The sequence below is a fragment of the Haliotis rubra genome, unplaced genomic scaffold, assembly GCF_003918875.1.
Source record: "Haliotis rubra isolate DU_JTF1 unplaced genomic scaffold, ASM391887v1 Scf97, whole genome shotgun sequence".
NCBI lineage: Eukaryota > Metazoa > Mollusca > Gastropoda > Lepetellida > Haliotidae > Haliotis > Haliotis rubra.
The window spans coordinates 865804-891604 of record NW_025767712.1 but is presented as its reverse complement, the minus strand read 5'-3'; the positions used below and the strand labels follow the sequence as shown (position 1 = coordinate 891604).

Here is a 25801-nt window from a genome sequence, read left to right as displayed (position 1 = left end):
TGCTGCTTTTAGCAATATCCAAGCAATGTTATGGCATAGACACCAGAAATGGTTTCACATGTTGCACCCAGAAAGAATTATGATTGTGAGTTTCAGATACTTTCCTAGTACATCAGTAGGTATCTGTTGGTAAAAGGTGTCAGCTATATTTCTTAGCACATTTACTGATGCTTTCCCTTGTGGTGTGTAAACTGCAAGAACTGGAGGCTTTGGTTTGTGAAGACTCTCAGATATTGTATTACTGTTGTGGTTAGATATTTATACACGTGGAGATCTGGGTTAGAATTGTTTTCAGCAACCAATGCTTTTCATAAGAGGCGGCTAACAGGATGAGGTGGTCAGGCTCGCTGACTTGGTTGACACATGTCATTGTATCCCCAATGCATAGATTAATGCTCATGCTGTCGATCACTGAATTGTCTGGTCCAGAATCAATTACTTATAGGTTAGTCGGAATATTGCTGCATACAGTGTTACACAACAAACAATAACAATGATTAGATGTTTGTGGTTGCTTCCAAGTATTGCAGGTATCAAATATGGGAAGCTAGTCTGTCGTACAGACCCTGAAGCAAATATATCCAAGAAAGCCCTCGCAAGTCTAGAAATTGTGGCAAGTCTAGATTTCCTCAGCTTTTCAGGGCTCCTTTTCATTATATTTTATTTTACTATGAACTTTTTTCAGTAAAATACGTTCATTTCAGAGACTAGTTGTTAGTCTAATGGGTAGCTATCAGCAGGATGAGCCACAGTAATCAAGAATTGGAAGGTAATGCTGAAACAGGCATCATTTATTGATTGAGAGTCAGCACAGAGGTCCATCCAAATCACTGAATGAGGCTATTATCATGATTATATTGAATTTGCTTTCAAATCATGAATGAAATCTGTCAAATAATATTGCTGTTAGTATCACAGCTGTAACAGTGTATGTGTCAATATATTGAAAATTGTTTCCGGGCCTGGTAAGAGAAAGTCTGCATTTGTGACAGATGGATGAAGCACTATGAGTAGCCATGATCTCTTTAGCAAGTCATCAACGACTTTTTGGAGAATCAATACAAATCAGGAATACGTGTCCACATTTGTCATATTTGTGTCTCTCTTCATATGTTTCTATTTGAATTTATTTCAATCTGTCGATGAAAAACAACCCCAAGGTTCACCATGTTCACAATAAATTTACATGTTTAGGGAAGGATTTTGGCATCAGTGTCAGTATTTTATATTCATCTCTGACATATTTTTTCATAGCCTTTCTGCATCATGAATATTTACTTCTCATAAACATCATAAAATTATTCATATTTTTTGTCAAAATATGTTGATACACATTAATAACTAGAAAGGCACACTTTTCTTTTATTAATTTTTTGTAAAAATAAAACGTATTTGTGCTACCGCATTAGTGAGCTAAAAATAACTTCCAATTTACAAGGATGGGATTAAGAAAAGAAAATGATAGGTATTAGCCCCAAGGTAACAGAGATCTTTTTGTATGCCATAAGTAGGTTACCAGTGTTGATGTTATCTCTTCTCGAGACAGATAAGCAGAAAACAATTTCATCTTGGCTTGTGTACCTGCTGCAAGTAGAGATATGTTTGTGCTGCCATCGTTCCTCCATCAATTATCCATCACTGCTGGTTGTGTGTGCAGCTGCCTGGAAAGCCTTGTGCCATGTTCAACTGCCATTATCATCTACTGACTAACAGCATGTACAGCCTACACAACACTTGGAGTCTTTGGTCACTGGTTTCTCTTGCTGCATATGTGGAGGCCTGCTATGGCACTTGCTATTACACTTCTCATAGGCTTGTAGATGTGGAAGGAGGCTGACACGGTTGAGGGTTCTAACTTCTACTGATTTAATGTATTGATGGATGGAATGTGATAAGACCTACTTCTATCCTAAAACTGTCTACAGTATATCAGTTGTTGCCACATTTCTTTGTATATTCATATCAATGTCCAAAGTGGTAACAATACCACAAAACCATGAAACTGACACTTATCAAATTGCTTGTGCATATCCCATACTAGTTGTGCTTACCATATTCAACATAATTTAAGCTGAGCTTGTCTCTGCCATGTACATTGCACTGGCCACTGAGTCTGAAATGCCCACCTATGTAACCGTTCAGGGGGACCTATAGTGCTTCTAACTTACGATCTTCTAGAACAAAACAAACTCCGGAAGGCACTGTGTGTGACATATCTTGGTATATCGTTTTATAGATTAATTATGTTAAGCTTGTGCAACAGCACAAAATGAACTAGGCATTTGTAATATTTTCTATGCATGTTTGATTCAACATGATTGTTGTACCGTTTTTGATTAAGTGTTTTCCTTTGATGTCCATTGACCTCTTAATTAGAATAGTAGAAAATGTGTTGGTGTAAATGCTGTAATACTTAAAGGTTAAGACCCTGTTGAGATCCTGGTTAACACAGGCCTTTCATCTTCCCATGTCTATTGGGTATCTGTTACTGGTGTGAAGGCAGCTTGGTGGAAGAAGTTGGTGATCAGGTTGTGGTTGTGTGTCATCCGTCAATGGCATGGGACTTACATAATATAAACCACTGGTTTGTGTGGACAACTTGTTTATTTATGTGATAGAACTGGAATATTGCTGACTTGCCATGTTCGTTGAAAGTCAGTAAGCAGGCAAACAAACAAGGAAAAGTTAACGAAAATTTGGTTAAAGCTAAATATCATTAGGTAGACAAGACAGTAACAGTAGACAAGACAGTAACGGTAGACAAGACAGTAACAGTAGACAAGACAGTAAACATAGACAAGATAGTAAAGACAGCAGACACGAACTGTTGACTGGCTAACAATATTATAGTTATACTCACCTGAATCTAAGACCACTGTTTCTTCTAGTCATGCAAGCCAGGTGTACCTCACAGGAGACTATTCTCATTTGCTTCATCATTGTGATGGTTTACAGTGCCTTCATTTAGTATCTATGTAGAGTGTTATCGCTTGATGAGTGAACTAGCTTAAATGGTTTCATCTTTTACCATTTTTATTTCCATTATACTTTGACAAATAATGTGATGATTCAATTCTGTGAGTAAACAAATAATGGAATATTTAAAACATGTAGAGTGGTGATCATGTTTGACACATTGTTTATATCCTGCACATAACATTTTTGTAAACCCATCCCATGAATAACATGTTAAAGCCTGACTTAGAAATTCCTTTTATTATAATGTATTGTTACATTCATCATGGCAAGGTTAATCACATGCCTTATGGGGTCAGTTGAAACATGGTAGAAATCACATTTGTTTAATAAAAATACATTGTTATTATTTATATTATGTGAAGCCATTGACAAACAGATGGGAAGTAATGTCAAATGAACACTGAAAAGTATTCAGATTCTTCTGTTTGGCATGTCTACGTCGTCAAGGACAAACTTTGCAACTCGCATGTTGGAAAACATTTCACACAAAAGGAGCTTATTGTTTTGCCTGGCCAGCTTTGTGATGTCCCAAAATAAAAGAATTAATGTAGCTCTGCCTAAAATATATTGAAAGTTGGGTCTCAGGATGACAATCCAAGATTAATCCTGGAAATTGTCAGCTGAATGGTGATGTTAATTGCTCTGTTGCTGTCGTCTCCAGATCACAACCCTTGTCAACCATAAGGAGAGGACTAAAGTCACAGACAAGACTCAGAGAGCTTTGGTCCGAGTGGGGGAAGCAGTCAATCTCGCAGTCGAGCGCTTCACTACCGTAGGCGAGTCGATTGCTGTGGAGAACCCAGAAATCAGAGATGACATGTGTGAAGCTTGTCAAGAGGCTAGGATAGCAGGTAGGAGTGGCACCAGAGGGGATGGATAATGCCTAACTTTGTCCTTGCCCGATCATGCTGATGATACATTATCACATGGTGACTTGAGTCTGTTGTGACATGACGTGGTGGTACATTACCGCACGTGAAGTGGGATGGAATGTGATTGATGTTGAAACGGGTCAGATTAAAGATGGTGTTTTCAACACTGATACTGAAGCCAAAAGCTTTTCTTATGCTATGACGTTTTATTTAAAATCATGATTAAATTTTTTGATTAAATAGAGTCATGCTTGAAAGTAGAGTATGTAATTGTCTTCTTGTTTTTTGCATATTCACTGTAATTTAGACAAAACGATAGCATGGTTGTTCTTATAACACCATAACCTGAACTGTAATTTGTTTATTCAGTTGGTTTACAGTTTACAAATATACATTTTCAGGGTTTTACACAGACTTTTAAAAATGAGAGTCATGGTAACTCAATATTTATTTTGGGGAGTCATTTTCAATATTTGAGAGTCATGAAAATTTTAATATTTCTTTTGTGTTAATCATTCTCAGTATGTAACTTGTATGTCACACCACCGAATTAAACTACAGCATTGTTCAATTCAAACAGCCAGGATTACTGTCTCTCTGGAACAATCTGACAGGTCTGTAAATGTCAAACTATCATCGAACAATATCATTTTTTGCTTATCAAATCGATTTTATTGAACTGAATTGTGAGGGCCACCCATAAAACTTGCGCCAAGCTTGACTTCGTATGATAATATTTTGAGACTCAAATGATAATATTTTGAGAGTCGTTTACAAAATTGTTGTGTCAAATATGCAGGAATCACGCATCATGTAAAACCCTGCATGTTAATTACAGAAAACTTGTACTGCTACTTGGGACAATTTGTTTTTCATGTCTCATTTTTGTAATTTTGTATGTATATGAAATATTATGTTTTCTTGAACTTTAATTAATCATCACTATACAATAAAGACATTCTCAACCTGATCAGTATGTATAACTGTGAAAGAAAGACATATATATATATATATTATTAGTAAATAGTAAACTCAATAGTTCATCTGAAAAGTCTCCTTACATATGGACACTGCCAACATGGTCAAAACATGTTGAAAATTGTCATTCTTTTACACTGAATATAATGAATAATGCATCAACTGCTGACTTATTATTGTATATGTTACCCAATATTCATCACATGTATCAAATTCGCATCAAAATGGATTTGTTGCAGTGTCAACATTTACAAATTTCTTGTTTCACTTTGTCATGTCCATTGTGATGGTTATTTAGCTGAAATAGTCGTTAATTAGTAAAGATGACGGACCCACTGACTGACATCATGTTATGGTACAGTACATCAGTGTCCATTATTGTTGGCACAACAGTTACAACAATGAAACAAGGATATTAATATCTATCTTAACCTTAGTGTTATTCATGTCTTAGGTCTACTTGACGTATGTACCTTTTAATGGATATCTGTATTGGGGAAATATGTAACTTGCTTCATTGTAAGTGGTGTAAATCATATGCTATTGAAAATAACCACAAAAGTTTGTCATGCATATCATCAAAACCCATGCTAGGTATCAGGGGGAAGAGTGACATGCCCTGAAAGAGTGGTGGTGTAACAACTCTTAAACGATTTCACTATTTGTCACAACCATCATTTGTGTTGATACAGGTTAGGCAGTGGAAGTAATGAAGACACCAAATAATTGGAAATTACTCAGAAGATGTTGTTCCAAATACTATCCAAAGTTACCCTTACTAAGCCAGCATTTCAGACTGGTTCTGTTCCAGTTGTAGGTATTGTTCCATCTCAACCAGACATCTTCTGTAGGGAGAGGGCTGGGGAATCAGCTAGAGATGCTGGTTGTTTCAACTCAGGCAGTGGCCATTTTCTTTCTGCAACATGAAATTATATCCTTGCATTTGCACAAAGGTTCAAACATGTCCTCGAATGATGTTGTCTTGGTCGCATACACCAGTCAAATTGCCCTCAATGATGGGTTATGTCTTTCAGTGAGTTTCGATGTTATAATACCACCCCCAAACTAAAGGTAATGAGTAACATATGGTTGTTCTGGTTGCATGACATTCTGCCATTAGGAACACAGGAATAGGTCAAGCTGTTACTGTGGCAGTTTGGTAGGGATTCTGTAGATGCACAAACTGTATATGATTGTCTTGTTAGTGTGGAGGGTCATAAGACTTACCCTGCTGTAGGTTATGTCTGACATACCAAAGTAACCACAACAATAGAATAAGTTTTTAAAACATTATTCCTCCCCTGAAGGTGTAATTAAACCCCAATAATTATTCTTAATCTAAACTAATTCTAAAAGGACTAATACAACTAACTGAACTAAGTACCTAAACTAGCTGCACATACACTTCTGCCTACCTCTAATATTGCTCAGGTTACACTATCAACACTACTAAGTATACTAATATCCTAATACCCACACTAATATATACATAATACAATGCCTATGTACAAAATTGAATACTAAAGAAATGAAATAGACAACAATGAAAATTGCCACTCTATGGTCTTTCAGACATTTAACACTTTCTTATGAGAATGTCAGTGTACTTCTGTTCCACTTTCTGACACGTCCTGTGTATTGGTGTGGTTCCTCTCACACCCAGACGAAGGTTTCCTTCACGGAGTAGAAGGTGCCCGTGTAGTTGATGATGGCTGTGCCATCTACAACTCACTCATACTCACAGATAATCCTCTCCTTACTAAGCAGCGGAGACCCTTTGTCTCCTTAGGGGCAGAGATATTTCACTTCTCCTTATGCTAAGGATAACCGGCCAGTTCCGGGACACTACGATACAATATTGGTTACTACAGTTACTCAAAAAGAGATGTGTCATTACCTTAGACTTTACACACTACTCTGATTTACATTTCCACTTAATCCATCAATTGAAAAGTCTCTTGCCAAATATACTCAATCATGTACGAAAGTAATGTAATAATAAAACTTACGCCAGCCAGCGTGAGATGTATCAGAATATCAGTTGCTTGAACCCATGTAGGTGAACACGATGGTGATTCTGGCTGTCTGTACAAATTACTTCCCTGTCCCACTATTTATACTAGAAACAACCCCTTCCCCCTCCCAACCCAAGCTACTCTACACCTCCCTATTGTTTCTCAATTAACTCCCCAGCTCTCTGGCCATACCTGGTCATGCTTCCCTGATTACAACCCTGTTCCCATAGTGTTACCACATATGAACCAACAACAAACCCTCAAAGTTTAATAACCCACTTTAACAATGCCATATTACATCTGTTTTAAGTACCATAAGCTAATTAATATAAAAAAAAATCATCTGTGATCTTGACAATGTCTCCAAAGAAATAATATTGTGTATAGATGAACATTAAAATGTCTGGTAACTTTTGTTTTGTGCCATTTCCACAGTGTGTAGATACAGATTTTCATTACCTTATGAATGCCTTATTTACAGTTAAAGTAAAGTGTTTTATGGGTATCTGATACCTAAACAAACTTGGTATGGGGTTTCTCATTAAAAAGAACAAATGTATGGGTAGCATGCTTCCTACAAACAAACATTCAACTTGTGAGCTGTGCATTACATTGAACACTCAAATTGTGAATCACAATCTTAAATGCTTGATGGCCTTTTAGAAGCTGGAAGGTAACAAAACAACGCATGGTATGGATTTCAGGTGAGTGATGAAAGGGCAAGAAGTAGACCAGAAACGTTTTGTTGTAAATCCATACCATACATTGTTATGACACAACCTTAAAGTTGAGGTGTCTTCATGTGTATAGATTGAGAGATGTTGTATTTAATTTCTGAATAAATTTATTTTTATAAAAGTTTATATGAAGCAAACTTGCTATTTTTATGTTAGTATGCATAAGACTTGTTTTATATTAGTCAAGATTTGCCACCATCACAGAGTTTCTGATCAGCATATTTGCTTAGGTCACATTGTATTTCTCAGTGAGAGAGCAAAGTATTCAGACAAGCGTTTCTGAATGTTTGTATATTGATGACAAATATAATTGAGAAAATTTAAATGCTAAAAAATAATAAGTTATTATCATGATTATGGTGTACTGTCAAAGGTATATATCTGTTCTGTGGCAATTTTCTTTGGCAGAAATCAAAATGACTTGAATTTGTATTTGTAGTTAAAAATTGGATTTTAACGTGAGCAGAAATGTTATAATATTATCCCCCGCCTCGCGTTTAGAGCGAAGCGGAGGATGTAATATTAGGCTCTGTTCGTACGTGTGTATGAATTGGAATATCTTAAGAACCGTTGATTAGATTCTTTTCATACTTGGTACCTAGGCTCATCAGTATGCTGGTTTGGTGACCTTAACCTTCATTTCGAGGTCACAAGGGGACTTAAACATTTTACCCTTGTCAGCGAGATATCTGAAGAGCCGTTTTCTTCATATTTGACACCAATCTTCATCTAGGGAAGGCACAGGGCCCAGTCGATTTTGGTGACCTTCACGTAATTTTCAAGGTCACAGCGCCACTTTGAAGACTTCAGCATGTTAACTTCAATGTTAAGCTTGTCAGCGAGATATCTCAAGAACCCTTCACTCGATTTTCTTCATATTTGACTCCAAGCTTAATAAAGGGAAGACACAGGGCCCAGTTCATTTTGGTGACCTTCACGCAATTTTCAAGGTCACAGCGACACTTTGAAGATTTCAGCATGTTAAGATTGTCACCAAGATATCTCAAGAAGGGTTCACTGGATTTCTTCATAGACTTTCAAGACTTCTCTTAAATGTTTTTTGATAAGCAGTTTCTTTATACTACTTTTTGCATATTTCATACACAATGACATTCATGTCAAGGTCAAAGTGAGTCTTGAAAATATTTGTGTTTGAACAACTGCAGAGCAAGATATCAAGGGAGGTTGACTGGTCATGTATTTGTTGACATTTAACTTCATCTTAAACTACGACCTTCACTTTCATTACTTTTTAAGTTTGATTTGATAATTTGTGGCGGGGGATTATGTCACCTAAGTGACAACTGCTTGTTTCTGTATGTCAGTGGTATATTATATACTGAACCACAAAAGAAACGCCACACCGATAGAGGTTTCTTAACCACACACTTTTAGTCGCTCTAATTAACAATCAAAACGGAGGATTGAGTTCAAACTTGAAAATTATGGTTAACACATTTTCGGGAATCACATTTACAGTCCACACAAACAAAATCACCAAAAACGGTACCATTAGGATGCCTCAAATTCAGTATCGTGTGTGGCCTCTATGGGCATCAATGATGGTGTTGCATCGAATAAATTAGCAGGTTGATGAAGGCCATGGGCACTTGGGTCCACGAAATGCTTTATCAAGTCCAGCTGCGGTTGTCGACCTAGGTTGGTGATCATCATCTTCTTTGAATCTCGTCCTGAAGGTGTTCTATTGGACTTAGATCCAGACTGAGTGCAGGCCATTGTAGGGTTTGGATGCCATGTTGTCTTAGGAAGTCCAGTGTCAGAAGTCTGGCAGTGTAGATATGAGCGTTGTCTTCCTAGTAGATGTGATTTCTGTGACATCCAAAATGTGGTGGAACATGGTGTCATATGACTTGGTCAAAATAGCGAGCAGCTGTCAAACCATTTCCTCGCCTGCAGATGGTTACACAAAATCTGTCGGTCTTGATGTTGTGATGTTACTGCAGGTCGGTAGATTGTCCTAACATGAACATTTAAATGATTGGCTACCCTCAGTGCAGTCTGGTCAACTTGCAATCGTCCCAAGGCTTGGTTCCTCTGATCTCTCGTAAGTCGTGGTATGGTGATTGTTTCAAAACAAGAATGATTTCAGGCAAGTTTGGGACTTGCTTTCATTGGTAGAGTTGTCACGATATGCACGGCCATTTTAATTTTCACGAATGTTTTTTGGTGCTTTTATTTGATATGCTTTTTCACCAGAAAACACACTGATGTTGGTAATAGCTATTGATTTGGAATGAAAAACATGTAATTGAAACGGAACAATCATAATAAATACACCACCTTGTAAGAACAAATTTTTGCATGTGATGTTTCTTTTGCAGTTCAGTATATATGAATGTTGTTTCTCTATTCACTGTATGCTTTTATCCAGGGTCCAGCATCCAGACTCTCACAGCCTCTGATCAGCCCAATGATGGAACACCAAAGGCAGTGGCGGACAAGACCGCGATGGTGCGGGCAGCAAGGCAGTTGTTGTCAGCCATCACTAAAGTGTTGCTTCTGGCTGACAGGGTGGTGGTCAAACAGTTGCTCATGGCCAAAGACAAGGTATTCTCATTTTCAGATCTTTTACTTTCACTGGCCCTTAAATATGTCATCCAACAGCATTTTAGATACAGGGAAGATCTGGGTACAATCTTGGACATACAATACTTTATTGCTTCAGGTCCTCTTCAGCCTGAACAACTTAGAGGATGTGTCAAGTTTTCCTGATTTCGTCACCGGCTTCACCCAGTTTGGGAAGGACATGGTGGAGCTGGCTCTACTCTCTGGGGAGAGACAAAATGTGAGTGCCTCCTGTTTATTGTAGTTTTGTCATGTGGAACAAGACAATATGTGAATCCTCTACTTCTCACTTTAATTGTGGCTGTGTTAGGTAAGACAGAATGTAAATGCCTGCTATCATTGTGTCTATGAATCAGTATGATGTGATGGGTGAACCAAAATGAAAGCCCTCCCCGCCACCTTCACTGTGGCTGTGTAGGGTTGGGTAAGCCAAACTGTGATTCCCTCAATACACTCTAGCACTAACATAAATTTAGTAGGGAGTCAGTACTAAGATCATTGAGTTCAAGCGATTGTTAAGGATGTCAGAATGAAAGAGCATGAGATAGGTAGGATTGCTTCTGTTGTTGGAGTGGACACAGGTATTACAGGATCAGCTAAATCCAACTGTCCCATGAAAATGGAGAGGCTTCACAGTTGTCTCTGAAGGTTTTTAAAACAATAAGAGGGAGCTAATCCTTTAAAGTCAAGATCACAGTGAAAGTCATTCATAAAGTATGTTTGTCTTTTTCATGATTTTCGCTAAGCAGACATTTTTGCAGATATTTTAAAGTTCATTGAATGTCACTGAAATGATCATCCTTACATGCTGTAAGGTAGAGTTGCTTTTTGTCATTATTGAAGCAACCCTCTGTGTCTGTATGGGGTGTTTGTGAGAGCAAGTGCCCAACTTGAAGTAATCAATGTGATTTGCAAATGGGAGGGATAAGGTCATTCAACCAGAAGTGCATTTGACTTTCAGGTTAAGGCTGTCAGTGGCATAGGACTTTCTGTGGTTGAAGTAGTCTTGTATTAGTCCATAGCTGGAACTGAGGTCCATCAGAGAGCTCATTACTTCATTATTAATGTGTTGAAAGAGTCATGGTATTTCCTCTTTCAAAATTGTATTATATCCTGTGAATTTGGCATGTATTTTCGCAAACCAGAAGTGATTTCATTCAACTGGAAGTGTTTGTATCTTTGTTATTAAGGTTGCAGGAGCCATGGAATTTTCTGTTTCAAAACTGTACCACACTGGGCATGTGTTTTTGTAGTGAGTGAGTGAGTTTAGTTTTACGCTGCTTTTAGCAATATTCCAGCAATATCATGGTGAGGGACACCAGAAATGGGCTTCACACATTGTGCCCATAGGGGAACAGAACCCGGCTCTTCAGCGTGACGAGCCAACACCTTAACCACTCGGCTACCCCACCGTAGATGTTTTTGTAAACTTGAGGTGCTGTTGTTAAATCGGAAGTGCTGATAACTAATGTGCCAGAGGCAGAATTTGGGGGAATAAAAAAACATGGGTATGATGCAGCTTCTGTTTTTGTATATAATGCAATTTCTTTTCTAATTACTTTAAAAGTGACTAACGTGTCGTCCCAAGTGTCATTATTCATAGTAGTAGTATCTTTCCATAGTAATGGTCTATCCAAGTTGAATAAACTCTGTGGTGAATTCCAGGTTTGAGCAGGTGCTCTGTATAACTACCTTGTTTCCAGAACTAACTAAAGAGTATTGGACAGTTGAGTGAAATGGCACGTTGTTGTTACTACTGCTTTTGGTCACAGACTTGTCTGGTCGCAACCTTGTTGTGACCGGAATATTCTGACTGCAGCACTAACCAACTTTCACTCACTCCAGTAGGTTGTGTCAATGTCCTCAGACAATGGGAGGGTGTTCTTAAACAAAATTAAACATTTGTGAAGGTAAAATATAGTTTGTATCTGGGGATACACATTTTAAGGAGATTTACCTGTTATCTTTACTTTTCAGCCATTATAATGGGCACTCATGTTTAGAGCTGTATCATTTGCAAACAGAAATTTATGTTTATGAAGCAATACTACCAACTGATAGACTGGCCTGATTTGCCTCCCAGACAATTGGTCATTATCATTATTATTCATCATGCTCCTGTATTGCTATTTGTTCCGATAATGACAGGGATTACTAGATAAGATAGCCCATCTGTATTCATGACATGCGTTACTGTCTACAGAGCTTGAGGCATGATGGAGAATAAACAGCATTAGTATCCTGCCTAGTATGTAAGGAGTCTAAGCCATGTTATATCAGAGTCTTAGACGGGAAGTAATAAGGAGCTTTAGAGTCTCCCTACTGTTTTGTAACTCATACAGATATTGATGGATTTATTAACATTCCATAATTAGAGCCAGGTTAAGTTTGATAACAAGTCAATTAGACCATGCTAAGTAGGTCGAAGGTCATGTAACCAGGCTATGAATGTTTTCAAATTACTTTCAGGATTTTAACTTCATGTCATTTTCACAACTGGGGAGTAAAAAATCAGGAAATATCAATGGGGTAAAAAAAATTCTGTGTCTGGCTTCAGGTTAATAATTATAACAAGTATTGATCTTGCTGATGAATTTAGAAAAAACATTTTCCAGATAAGTCAGTTGGTGGCACTTATCAACTTTGATAATAAGATCAAGTATGAATTTTGTTTGTGGTAGTATGAGGATAATGTTAAAATGTGATAAATGTCCAATGGCTATGTAGCATTGAGGTAGGCTAGTGTGTTCATTACTCCCACCAAACTTAGTGTTCAATTCCTGTCATGGGAACATTGAGTGAAATCCGTTTCTGATATCTCTACCGTGAAATTGTTAGAATATTGCTGAAATCAGTTTAAGACCTTAATAACTATCTCAACCCATGACACCCGTGAAGATCCAGGGTAGAATAGGTCTTCAGCAACCCATGTTTGCCACAATAGGCAACTAACAGGATCGGGTGGTCAGGCTCGCTGACTTGGTTGACACGTCATCGGTTCCCAATTGCGCAGATCGATGCTCATGCTGTTGATCACTGGATTGTCTGGTCCAGACTTGATTATTTACAGACCGCCGCCATATTGCTGGAATATTGCTGAGCGTGGCGTAAAACTCAACTCACTCACTCACTCACTCACTCACTCACTCAATCCATGAGTTTGATAAGTCCCATATAGTACCCTTTAGTCTGTCTCACATGCCCTGAACCACATTATTTTCTCTTCCGTCCAACCTTTTCTGCAATGCTAAAGCTCTAGATGAAGCAAGTCTAGATTTCTTCTAAGTCTCTGAGCTCACTGGAATTGTTTGTTTGTATCAGGTTATATATATTCAGATTGTAATTCTACACTAATGGCATCTGTTGTTGGGAATGAATTCAGACTCTGGTTTGCTTGGCCAGGGTTCATTTCTAAAGAGGTGTCAACATACAGCTGGTATATTGTATAAGACAAAATGCATATACTCGCATAAATCACTACAGAAACCTTAGTCACTTTGTTCAGGAAATTGCACACATTGCAAGATGACACCAAGATGAACACTTTGATGATGTTCTTCTTCAGGACCTGAAGAGTGAGAAACATCGTGCACAGATGGGGTCAGCTCGTGCCATCCTCGAGAAGTCAACCATGATGCTGCTGAGGTCGTCAAAGGTGAAATATTGATGTTGGCATATGGCTATAATGGCCATCACTACTAACTAACTAACTAGGATGTTATCTTTGGGTATTCATCATTCCATTGGAATATAGTTTCTGACTAACCCATTAGGGTTCTGATTGTCCTGGTTTAGTGTACCGGTACTCGACAAGATGAATCACTTGAAATAAGTAACACTTACTAGTTTCTAGTTTGTTGTCACAGAGGTAATATCCCAAGAATCTCAGACATATATTTGGAACTTTAAGGAAATGTTTTGTGCACTTGTGAGAGCTCTTTTTTGTTAATAATCATCAGACAATTTCATAACTTCAAATGGCTGATGTAATCATTGTGGCTTATGTGATTGGTAAGAAACATAATGACCTTATGTCAAACTGAAAAGCAATGCAAATATCAGGGACATCAGAAAGTAGTGACAAGTGAAATGAAGTGAGTGCCCTTGTGTTAGTGTTGTGTCTATTTGCGCTACCATGAGATGTGTTGCATCACACAGACATTGTAAATGTTTTCAAGATAACAATGTCTTTTACAAGCTCGTGAGATATTTTGCAGTTTTTTCATGTGATCAGAGAGAAAACAAAATATGTACCATAATCACACATAAGCGTTAGAAAACTCGGTGCAAAAGTCTGAATGTAACTGTTTTCATTTTGTTAAATATAAATACTTTTTTTCCTCAACAACAGACTATTATTCTTGAAAGTTTGTCGCTGTCAACAAAATTCTATTATTTACCTTGTTTTGTAAAATGTCATGTCTTTATAAGGAAGTTATTAACTGAGTTCACTGTGAAGTTGACAGCTTCAGCAATGACAATCGTCACAAACCAAGTGACAACCCATGCCTTTTGATTGAACAAGTTTAGTATTTTGAGCTTTTGAAACTGCACATGTACTGGTTTGAACACATTATAATGGATCATCGGGTTTTTAACAAATGATGTTAAATGCACAATATAAATCAAGGATTAATATTCTTTATCACATTTTCATTTGTCTGTGAAAATGTTTAACCAGTTTTGTCAAGAGAGAAGGGTGTGTAAATCTTTCTCTCACTTTGCCAGTTTCTTGATGTTTCTGGTTTTCCATACCCATTGTATTCTTTTATACTTATTCTTATAATATATTGGTATAAATGGACCCTCAAAATTGAGTCCATTACAAGAAAGTTTTCTTTTCCGGAAGAGAATTATGGAGGTGGGTCAGAAGCAGCAATTGTATGTATGGTTCTCTTTTTCCCTGCATGGGCGATTTGAAGACTTGTTCTGAACTTTTTCATTCATAATTTTTAGTTTTGTAACTTGGTACCATGTCGAAGCGGCTGGCTGGTATGCGCTGCCAAGATGAAGCTGACCAGGTACCTTAGCGTAGCATCACTGTTCACTGGTTTCCCCGTGGTGGTTTTCAATGTTACAGGTGAATTAGGGGTTAGTAATTTTTACGTATATGTGGTTACATGTAGAGGCGTTTCCACTGCTTTGCATTTTCTATCTTGCGATCTTGCAAATTAAGAAGTTATGTCAGTCAAGCGTATTATAGTTATTTGTCAACTGTATGCTACGTTGTCGATTATTAGTTGTATTAAACCATATGCGTGTTTTTCATATATGTATGTGTGTATAGGGTTGATTGCTGCACAGGTTGTTTTACTTGTTGCAGTTTAAACTCCTACTGTGCCTGGCGGCCATTCCCGATCAGGACACACACGCGAGAGTCTGCTTACGTTGTCTCACTGTAAACTGACCATGAGGAAGCGGGGTGTGGCATCTAATGCCAGCACACCTCAAGCGGATAGAAACCAGAACCACGAGCGATCTGCTTGTTCTACAGCTTAATCTGATTACGGGCGTAAGTGCATATCTGTGTTACAGGATCCCACGTCTGTCGTTCACACAAAAAAAGGGTCTACGAGGGCCGCTCCCATGCAGGAGCCGGGCTCCCAAAATTAAGGTTCAAGGAGGCATCTAATACCAAACTTCTCAACTTGCTCCTGTCTCTTACTGTTGTGTCGGCACCAGTTGTACCCGTTGAATCACTAACCCGCTTTATTCCAGGAACAGATGGCGTCAGTGAAATCTCATTGATCTGGCGTTGGATGGGTTCCGTAAAGAAGCTCACCGCTGCCCGTTAAGTGAAAGTGGATCACACGGCGCATCTATGGGGTTGGCTGCGACCCGAGCTTAGGCTCGAGAGGCAGCGCCCTGGGCAACGATCGGCTTAGGTCCGTGGAGATAGTGCACCCTCGACACCTAAGGCGACCTCGCTCGGCGTAAAGATAGGTCCGTCACAGGTGGCAAAGGGCCCGGCGATGCAGGGTGCCCCTGGCTTAGCCTGGTGCCCTGACTGGCAGTCACCTGCGGCACTGCCCAGCCGGGGACACCTCGGGCCTGGCAGCCAGTCTGGGTTGCCGGGGAGGCCTGTGGCGCAAAAGGTTCCTCTCGAGCGCCTCGGCGACTTTAGGGCTTAGTTCTGCCCGGCTGGGCGACTCGCTATGCAAACCTCTTGACTATTATGGTCTTTTCGGGTTCAGCCTCTGGTATATCCTCGGGCGGTCTCTCAGGATTATTAGAGTACGGGCTGCGAGGGACATGCCTGAGTGGACATGGAAGGACGATGGAGGAGGAGGAGCAGGGAGGAAGTGCCGTACTCCTTTGGCTCGCGTCTCTGAGGCAGGTCGGGGAAAAATTGCGAAGCTCCTGCCCCAGGTGGCGTTCCACACAGGCGACCCGACTGGGAGGCTTTGCTTCGCCGTACCAAAGCGCTGCCACGATTATGGTATACTCGCACCATCACTGGTAGGTGAGGTGGTAATCCTCTCTTAACTGGTTCACCATTTCGAGATTTGATCTGCCAGGCGTTGGCAGGTGAGGTACCAGTTAAGGGAGGAGGCGGCTATTCGAACCACCAGTGGTGGGCCGAGTCGCGTCTTTGCCTCCAGTCCGTTAGAGGTCGTCCCCTCGTCTTCCCTGGCCTCGGCCGGGCGAAGGCCCTCCCACCCTTTCCTGCTAATTCACTGCTCGCTGAAGTTCTGCGTGCGGGTCATTCGAGGAATATTGCGGTGCACGCCCCAACACCTCAAAGTAGCAGTCCACTGCGGCCTACCTGTCTGCACTGCAGAGGTGACAGCAGGGACGGCTGGTGGCTCACAGCTATCCCAGAGCGAGGCCCACCCGAATCCCAGGATTCAGTGGGTGGCCTGGCCTTCTGTCAGGGATAAGCCTCCCGTCTTGGCGAAATTCCTGCACCAGTTGCAGACACAATTCTGGCCAGCGGGAGGGATTACGACAAGCGTTCAATATGAGGGATAGATGGGCCTGTTATTCATGCTGGTGTTATTGTCAACAGGGGATTCTTGATCCCTTTTTCTACAGATTTAGTCTATGTGTTTTAGAATTCCTCCAGTCTCGGTTGGGCCTTTGGTCTAGCCGGCTTCAGCGGTTCGAGGATATGCTACAGCTATTTCTGCGTTTCGCCTTATACCTGTTGGCCGGTGCTCTCTTGCAGGGCAGCACCCTCTGGTACAGCGCTTTTAGCAGGCGTAGGACAGAATCCGTCGGGTTGTCCGGCGGAGTTAATCCCCGTCAGGACTGTTTTGTCAATCGATTCTTGATTGGCTGTCGGTCCACTGTTTCACAATCTATGCGGCTCTTTCACTCCAACTGTTGGCTGGTAGACGGCGTTTCTTATTAATGTATGACTTCAGGCGAAGCGGGTTCTTGCGATATTCATGCAATGTCGGTAGATCGCTTTACTGTTTTTCTAAAGACAGAGTGGGGCATTACGGCTGCCTGATACTTACCGTCCTAAGAAGGATAGTCCCTTCATATGGCGGCGCCTATTGAGCTCCCAGCTTGCACTCAGCCTTCCCTGTCTGGTACCTCTCTACGACGCGTGCTCCGCGTCTTAGATGTCCGTAAAGACACTTGGAACTTATATCAAGCGAACAAAGGGGGTACCCGTAAAAGGGTAACCAATTGTTTTCATTGTTATGCGAGGTTCAGGCTGGTCTTCCTGACCAGCAAGCAAAACCATCTCGGTGGCTTGTCTCTGCCATACATATGAGCTATACTCCAAACAGGGGTATCGCCTGTTGGGTTGAAAGCTCATTCGGTTAGGGCAGTTGCTACGAAGTCGAAGAAGCTTACGCAGCCAGCCCATTGAGTGAGATCTGCTCCGGCTATTTGGAGCCGTCCGACCACGTTCATCCGTCATACCAACTTGACAGACTCTCCAGTGGCGTGCTCGGTTCGGATTGATCGTTCTCTCAGTGGGCATGGTTCCACCTCTCCTGGCGATTGAGCTTCGAGAAAGTATGTGAACCATTCTATGCCAACTTTTTTAACACTGGTGTTGGGTTTTAAAATCTTGTTTACATATTCCCTTGGTGGCGGGTTTTATGTGGTGATGGTTTTATTCCCATGTCTTTTGCATTCTGCTCTAGACTTTACTGGCCTTGGAAGCTTTGCTAAATATATACATATTAAGGCATTTAGTTTCTGGAGGCTTATTGCGGGACCCTTATCTTTGCTTCGAAGTAGATTCACGGGAAGGAGGGAGGGTGTGTGCCTCGTTAGTTTGCTTTAGCCGCAGGTTTCGGCTGGGCAATTTACATATGTTGACCCTGACCCTGGTTCATGCCCCGCCTGATTGGCTATGGTGGACCATTGACGAGGGTAAGTGTGCTTTCTGCTATAATTAGCTTAGGAAATTCCACTTCTTGTCGAGGTGTTTTCTGCCGCAGACAGAATGCCGCTCCTTAGCTCCATCTTTAGGAGTCTGTCTTATGCTATAAAGTACCCCAAGGAGGAATATATAAAAAAGAATCGAACTAACCTGTATAGGGTTTCAGATTCTTTGAATATATTCCTCCTTGGGTACCTCCTCCCCACATTCTGTCTGATGTGTTTCAGCATGGAAGGGGTGAGTGCGCGAGGTTACTGTCTAGAGTTACCTGCTGCTGGCATGGGAGGGCCAGAGGGGCCCTGTAAGGTGGATCTCACAAGACAAAGCGTGGTTTTTTTTGTAAATATTTTTATTCAAATATTATTTACAACTGTAAGTAGGGATTTTAAATGGACATTTTAAATGCTTATAAAGTACCCCAAGGAGGAATATATTCAAAGAATCTGAAACCTATACAGGTTAGTTCGAATATTGAGTGCCTTTGATTTTGTAATTGACACTGCCCAAGACTTCACTGACTCGGCCTACACATCCCACATGAACCGGGAGAAGATCCTGAGTCTGTCTGATGCCCTCAAGGATGAGCTGCAGGACCTCCTGAAGGTTGGACAGACTTTGGTGAGTTGCCCCAGGTGCTGCAGTCCATTAACACTAGCACAGCAGAACACAAACCTGTAGGTGTGAACCTTTTTTGACATTGATATTGACTGTTTCTTTCTCTCTGAATTTATGATCGCATCCTGTTTTTTGGCCCTTGAAGATAATATTGATAATGATGTTTGGCAAAAGACAGCTCATGTCCAACTTGTATGATGCAGATGAACCAAACAGTCTTACTTTGATCTCATAGAAGTACATTCATGTCCTAATTCTGTTAATATCCACTGAAAACAGTTGCTTTATGTGTACAAAGACATCACCTTGCCTCACAGTACACTGATATTTAGTTTTCATCATAGACACACAGTTTTAATCCATTATGAAATTTATTGTATTCACTTATGAAAAGTTTGTTTGTACATCATGTACAATGACATTTCAGAATTCAAAGGACACATTGACGCCGACCCAGGAACTTGAAACAGCCATTTTGAAAACTATTGAAGCATCCAAGGCATTTCGGAAGCAGGTAGGAGTTGGTAATTTGTAGATGCAAACTCGATTTTAAATGTAGTTAAAGGCAAAGAACTTTTAGCAACCATGATAAAAGAAATGGTCAGGCATCAGAAGATGTGTACAGAATCTGATGTGTTATTGCAGCTACTGGACACAGCCATGGACCAGGCATCCGAGTTGTTCAAGATGAATGAAGACCATGAACTGCTGCAGGGACTCCGTATCGCTGGGATGAATGGAGATGTGGACCAGGTGGAGGAACTCACCATCAAGTTTGAGGAACACCAAGAGCAGCTGGAGGAGGTCAGTAGCAGGAGAGATGGGTTTCAGGGCAGGTGGAAAAATTGGTGTCTGAAGTGGTGGAATAATGGGTGTTGGGGCAGATGCAGGCTGTTAGGAACCATGGCTCATGTTGAGATTGAGGAGATGGATTCCGTGTCAGCTGGATGTTGTCACAGTTGTGGAAGATTGTTGATGATATTTCAGGGTCTTTAACATAATCATGATGGGCCATGTTTGGTTGCAGGTGTGCAAGCTGCTGCATCACTTGGCCTCCACAGACCCACTGGTGATCACTGCAGAACACAATGAGTCATTCCTTCACAGCATTGGGCCACTGGTGAGTGTATGGAGTTAGAACATTATCACTAAAACATGTTCTTTACTATGGAACATTTGGTCAAGTTTAGAACTAATAATTTTTGTTTATAGTTTTGTATAAAGTAACAGATACACATAACTGCAAGGTTGTGGGTTCAAAAGAAATTAGCCTGGTATTGTCAAGAACTATCATCCTCTGAACTTGTCAGTGTTAATAGTGTCAGACTGCTTCCAGAAAGTCCGAAATGTTATGACTTATAGATAATACTGCTCTCTGTTATTCCATGGGTGACACTGTATTCCTCAGACCCTGTATGTATTGTTCAGACCCTGTATGTGACACTGTATTCCCGCCTTATTGTTCAGACCCCGCCTGTATTATTGTTCAGACCCTGTATGTGACACTGTATTCCCACCTTATTGTTCAGACCCTGTATGCAGCACAGACTCTTGCTCAGTACCCCTGCAGTAAGGTGGCCAAGGAAAATCTGGAGGTGTTCGGAGATGCCTGGAAGTCACAAATTAATGATCTGTCCATTCTTGTCAAAGAAGTCAATGATGTTTGCCAGGGAAAGATGGACAAGCCAGTATATCTTTCTTTACCTCGACCTGGGGTGAGTACTTGCAAGGGAGATAACACTGTTGACTTTGAATTACAGAGGTGCCCTCATTGACATTATTTTAGCTTTCTAAGGTTTCAAGCAACTGATACTTGAGAAAGATATGACAACCTACATGTTGTTAATGCTATAATTTTTTTAGATTTTCTTTATGCTGTTAAAATTACAAATATGTAAGTTTACAGAAAGATGATGTATATTGGTGTAATTGTCAGAACATTTCATAGGCATGACATTATCTTGTAGATGTAGTGCTCACAAAGGGTAGTTAGCTCTGCCCTTTAAATTAAACTGACAACTCTTTTTTAAATAACAAAAAATGACCAAGTCCAAACAGCATCTATTTGTAACATCCTGAATCATCTCTGTGTATGTAAGTTGGAATGTTAAGTTTCCCAAGGCTACAGGATTCAAGGTAAATAACTCGACCGTACAGTATATGTGATATATTGTATTTCTTCTCACAATTGGAATATTCTTGAATATTCTAGGAACTAAGCAAACCTGGTTTCATGATATTAAAGTGGCATTTTCGAAGCTGCAATATTAGTGAAAACAGAGTTGGCTTTCAATGTCTTCATTCTTTCAATGCAACCTGGCTAGAAGAAGTCTGTAGCATGTGCATAAAAATTCATTCCAAGAATACAGAAGTGGAAATCCAAAAGTCATCTTTGACTTCATTATGGTTATATCGACAGTGCATGGAGATGAGTGAATGTGTAGCACATGGAGCATTGACTAGAGAATGCTTATAGCAGGAATACTGTAGACAACAGGAATATATAATCTAGCATGACAGTACCTGTAGACATTACCTTGCTTGGTTTGTGTTTCCTATTACTTGCAGGTTGTAAAGGTTTGACTTGGAAATGGTTGTTTCAATTGTATAGTTTCAAAAATAAGACTGGGTTGTAGAATACAAATATTCTAGGATACAAAATTCAAGGAAAGCAAGCTATTCATCTGTTAGTTTATTATTTGATACTGCACTCCTCAATATGACAGCTGCATGATGGTGGCCTTTAATTAATCAAGTCTGGACCAGACAATTCAGTGATTGATATCATGAGCAACAATCTGCTCCTTTGGGGTACAGTGACACCCATTCAACCAGGTCACCAAGTGTAGACCAATTGTTGCCTATTTACAGCAGTGGTACACCACCAAACTAGCAGCTGTCCAGACTGCTACTAGCACTGGTGCTTAGTCCTTGCTTTCATGGCATTATAAAATATTCACTGGAGAAAATGTTTTGGGGCTATAGGTTATGTTCGAGAAGACTCTTGTTACAGAGGGCCGATGGGGTAGCCTAGTGGTTAAAGTGTTCACTTGTCACACTGGCGTTTGTTCAATTCCCCACATGGGTACTATGTGTGAGGCCCTTTTCTGCTGTCCCCTGCAGTTATATTGCTGAAATGTTGCTAAAGGCAGCATAGAACTAAACTCACTCACTCACTCTTGTTACAGAAACCATTTTGTGATCAGTTTTTACCACACTATTACTGAGCTGTAACTTCTGAATGCTAATATATGTACATTTCTAACAACTCCTACTAGAGTTCCACTCCGCCCCAGGTAAGTACTCCAGCTAAGTGTCACGCGGTCACCTCTACGTGTGTGAAGTACTCCAGCTAAGTGTCACGCGATCACCTCTACATGTGTGTTATATGCACAGTTCTGTATTACTAAGGACTTACAGTGTGCACGGACAACATCCTCTTCACTGTCCACCACTGTCCCTTTTGATTTGTGACTGTCATTTGTCATTTGTTATACAATGTTTTGTACTAGCTTAGAAATTTTTTATACGGTTATACAATGTGTCTTTAATTAAGTTTTTGAAGCATGTGTTTTGATTTTAGCAGAATTATATGTTTTCAGTTGTATTCTACTGATTGTTCTTGATATATGTTTTATACACTGGTTGCATGATCTCAGCTTTCGATGTTTTTTCTGAAATATTTAGACGTGGATGGTTCAAATTGGATTCAAAATCTTTTGAGAAGATCTTTGTTTTCAAATTGGGTCTTGTGTTTTTGTTGTTAGACAATAACAGCCTACTTTCAGATGTGGGGTTGCTGAGCATTTATATGATATCTATTTAAAATAGTTAAAATGTCAAAGTGTTTAATGCCAGCAAAGGAGTTATAATTATCAGAATGTTCAGCAGAAGAAAGAACATAAGTTCATAACATATTTTGAGAGGAGTTTTATGAAGTTGAGAATTAAGGAACAAGATGTGCTGTATAAACTGTAACTGGAATAAATACAGACATGGCTGAGTAAGAAAAACAATGTTTACAACTGTTCTGTAAGTGATATATATCCTTCAAATGGAAGAAGGTTCTACATCTATATTACAACATGCCTGTCTCTGAACAGGTCTTTTGAACAAATGGAGATCATCCCAGAATAGGTGCCATTGTCTTGGTAGTGCTAATATGGATTTACATAGTTAAAATACCTCTGATGTTGACATTTTACTATACAATGCCACATGATTCAACAGTATTGAATTAAATGCCAGTTGTAGTCAAGTGTCTATGACATGCGAGTCTAGAAAAGCAAATTGAACCCAGTATTCCAAGGTTTGTGTGATTTTCAGAAACACTAGTTAAACAACGTTATAAGGAGGTGATAATTATCAGGCACTGCAGCAGATGAAAGCATGGCATGACCCAAATAGGGCATTTAGTCAACATTTTATACGATGATATATGAGTTATTGGATGAAATGGTTGTAATGCAGGATCTAGACACACTAGACTGACCATATGCATGTATGGTAGACAGTAGACAAACTCTTGTTGTAAGGGTTTCTCAGCAGATGTGGCTTACAGGGTCATTGTTGGTTCTTTCAGAAACATGGGACTACAGCCCGATCCTTCCGACCTGCTAAGCTTGATGCTGAGGTAAGTCACATGAATGGAGATAGACGTGAGAGTATGCTCTGCAAGGTTTAAAATCTTTGTTTCACTTGCAAGGCTAAAAAACAACTGTGATCTCTTTTGAATATGTTGAAAATGTGATAGTATTTGCAATTGTAAGACTTAGAAATTTTGAATGTGCCTTTGCTTGGAAAATTGTGTAAAAAAATGCCTCAGGTCTTACCTCTTCCAGAGGACCTTGTTTACAGTGTGCATTGTATAGCTTTAGGTACTTGTCTGAAAGTACTACAGTTTGCCCTATCTTAAGTGGCTAGGACAGGTACAATTTGAAATCATGATCAAGACTACACTCATGAAACCATACAAAGTGGCATGTGTTCTTGCTCCAGTTTTACATTCAAGTTCTAAGAATGCAATGCTAGATGTGTAAGATATGTTGATGTGGTTGTAGGAGCAAGCTAAGATTGCCAAGCTTGGTCTGGAGATGAAGCTGATCACCTCGGAGATGGACGCAGAAACAGACAAGTGGGAGGAGCCAGACAATGACATCGTCAAGCGTGCCAAGAACATGTCTAGCATGGCCTTTGCCATGTACCTCTTCACACGGGGAGAGGGGCCACTCAAGACGACACAGGACCTGTTTGTGCAGGCTGACTACTTTGCTGAGGAGGGCAATAAGCTGTACAAGACTGTCATGGGCTTTGCTCAGAGGGTAAGCAGCAGAAACAATCTATAGTGTAATGTATTCGTGTAGTGTAGTGTATCTTGAGAGGAGTTATCTTGACATAATATTAACTGTAAATATTTGAAGTTCTGCAGTCAGCATGGGAAGTCAAGTTGTTAAAGTGTTTTGATATACAGATTTGCATCCTTGGGCATGTCATAAATCAACGATCTTAAGTTTTTCCTGATTTGTTGCTTGGTTCATCATAACCATACAGAGGGTTTCCTGCATGACTGAAGGGTTTGATTCAACGTTAAACACACATGCTATGACATGGTGTTTAAGGCAGTGTGAAAAAAGACTCACTCACTCATACACTGTAGTACCTGTATAATGGTAAGTACAGTTAAACCTGGATATACCACCACCATCCGTCCAGACAAATTTTGGTGGTGGTATGGTAGGTTGTGGTTCGTCATGGGAGGAGCCAGTGGTGACCGAGTGTGTGCCCCGTGTGTTGCAGGTGCCCCCATGCCATCACAAGGAGGAGTTACTGATGTACCTGGACCGGGTGCCAGTCTTCTGTCAGCAGCTTGCCATCAGACTCAAAGCGCCAACCTTTGGAAAGACACCAACCTTCAACAAGGTGAGCAGTGGAGATAGGAATGAATATGTTCAAGAGTTTTAAATATTAGGCCTGGGACTGATAGGGTATGATGAATAGACCACCGAACCCCCCTTAAATTCCAAACATTGTATAACATGCATGATCGGTTCACATAGCACTTGAACCTAAGCTTTAACCTAAATGGGACATGAACCATTGATTAACCTTCTGAATATTAAAGGACTAAGTGATTACCGTTTGTCCAAGTTCTACAGCACTTTGTTTGCCCTAGCATCAAAGATGATTAGCAAGAATGAGGCTTGATTTCACTAGCATTCTTTAAGGACTCCATGGTGTCTGAAACGTACGATTCACACATTCATGCACATGCTTGGAAACTGAATGTCTGAACTACTGTGTTCCCCAGGTGGACAGTACTATCCAGGAAACAAAGAATCTTATGAATGTCATTGCCAAGGTCGTCACAACATGCTTTATTTGTGCCACAAAGGTAAGTAGGAAGTTCAGGAAGCTTTGGATTGAAACTACTTTTGTTCTGTAAGGAAATCTTATAAGAGTATATCACTGAGTTAAGTATCTGTTCTCAAATCGGATGTTTACAGTGAGAGTCACATCACTTTTGACTGATAGCACATCTACATGCTAGTTTCCCTCATTGAGTTGGGATTACCGATTAATTTAAGTCAGTTCAAACAATAGGTAATTGATCCAGGTAATTGATCCAGGTAACACATCTTGCCAGTAATTTTACAGGACTTATTAGTGTGTCAT

The 25801-nt window shown here is 40.0% G+C and overlaps 1 protein-coding gene across 1 annotated transcript in view; it reads left to right on the top strand.

The window, feature by feature from the left end:
• The window catches only part of LOC124265280 (alpha-catulin-like), a 39262-nt gene that overhangs the window by 8125 nt on the left and 5336 nt on the right, over positions 1-25801 (top strand). Inside the window, exons 2-17 of the mRNA XM_046700069.1 lie at positions 3641-3830; positions 9974-10149; positions 10268-10387; positions 13733-13822; positions 15124-15188; positions 16686-17018; positions 18973-19132; positions 19557-19643; positions 19775-19933; positions 20157-20249; positions 20659-20844; positions 22408-22425; positions 23712-23762; positions 24190-24450; positions 24926-25048; positions 25437-25520. Of these exons, the coding sequence (XP_046556025.1) occupies positions 3641-3830; positions 9974-10149; positions 10268-10387; positions 13733-13822; positions 15124-15188; positions 16686-17018; positions 18973-19132; positions 19557-19643; positions 19775-19933; positions 20157-20249; positions 20659-20844; positions 22408-22425; positions 23712-23762; positions 24190-24450; positions 24926-25048; positions 25437-25520 (2196 nt within the window). The remainder of the gene's footprint in view (positions 1-3640; positions 3831-9973; positions 10150-10267; positions 10388-13732; positions 13823-15123; positions 15189-16685; positions 17019-18972; positions 19133-19556; positions 19644-19774; positions 19934-20156; positions 20250-20658; positions 20845-22407; positions 22426-23711; positions 23763-24189; positions 24451-24925; positions 25049-25436; positions 25521-25801) is intronic.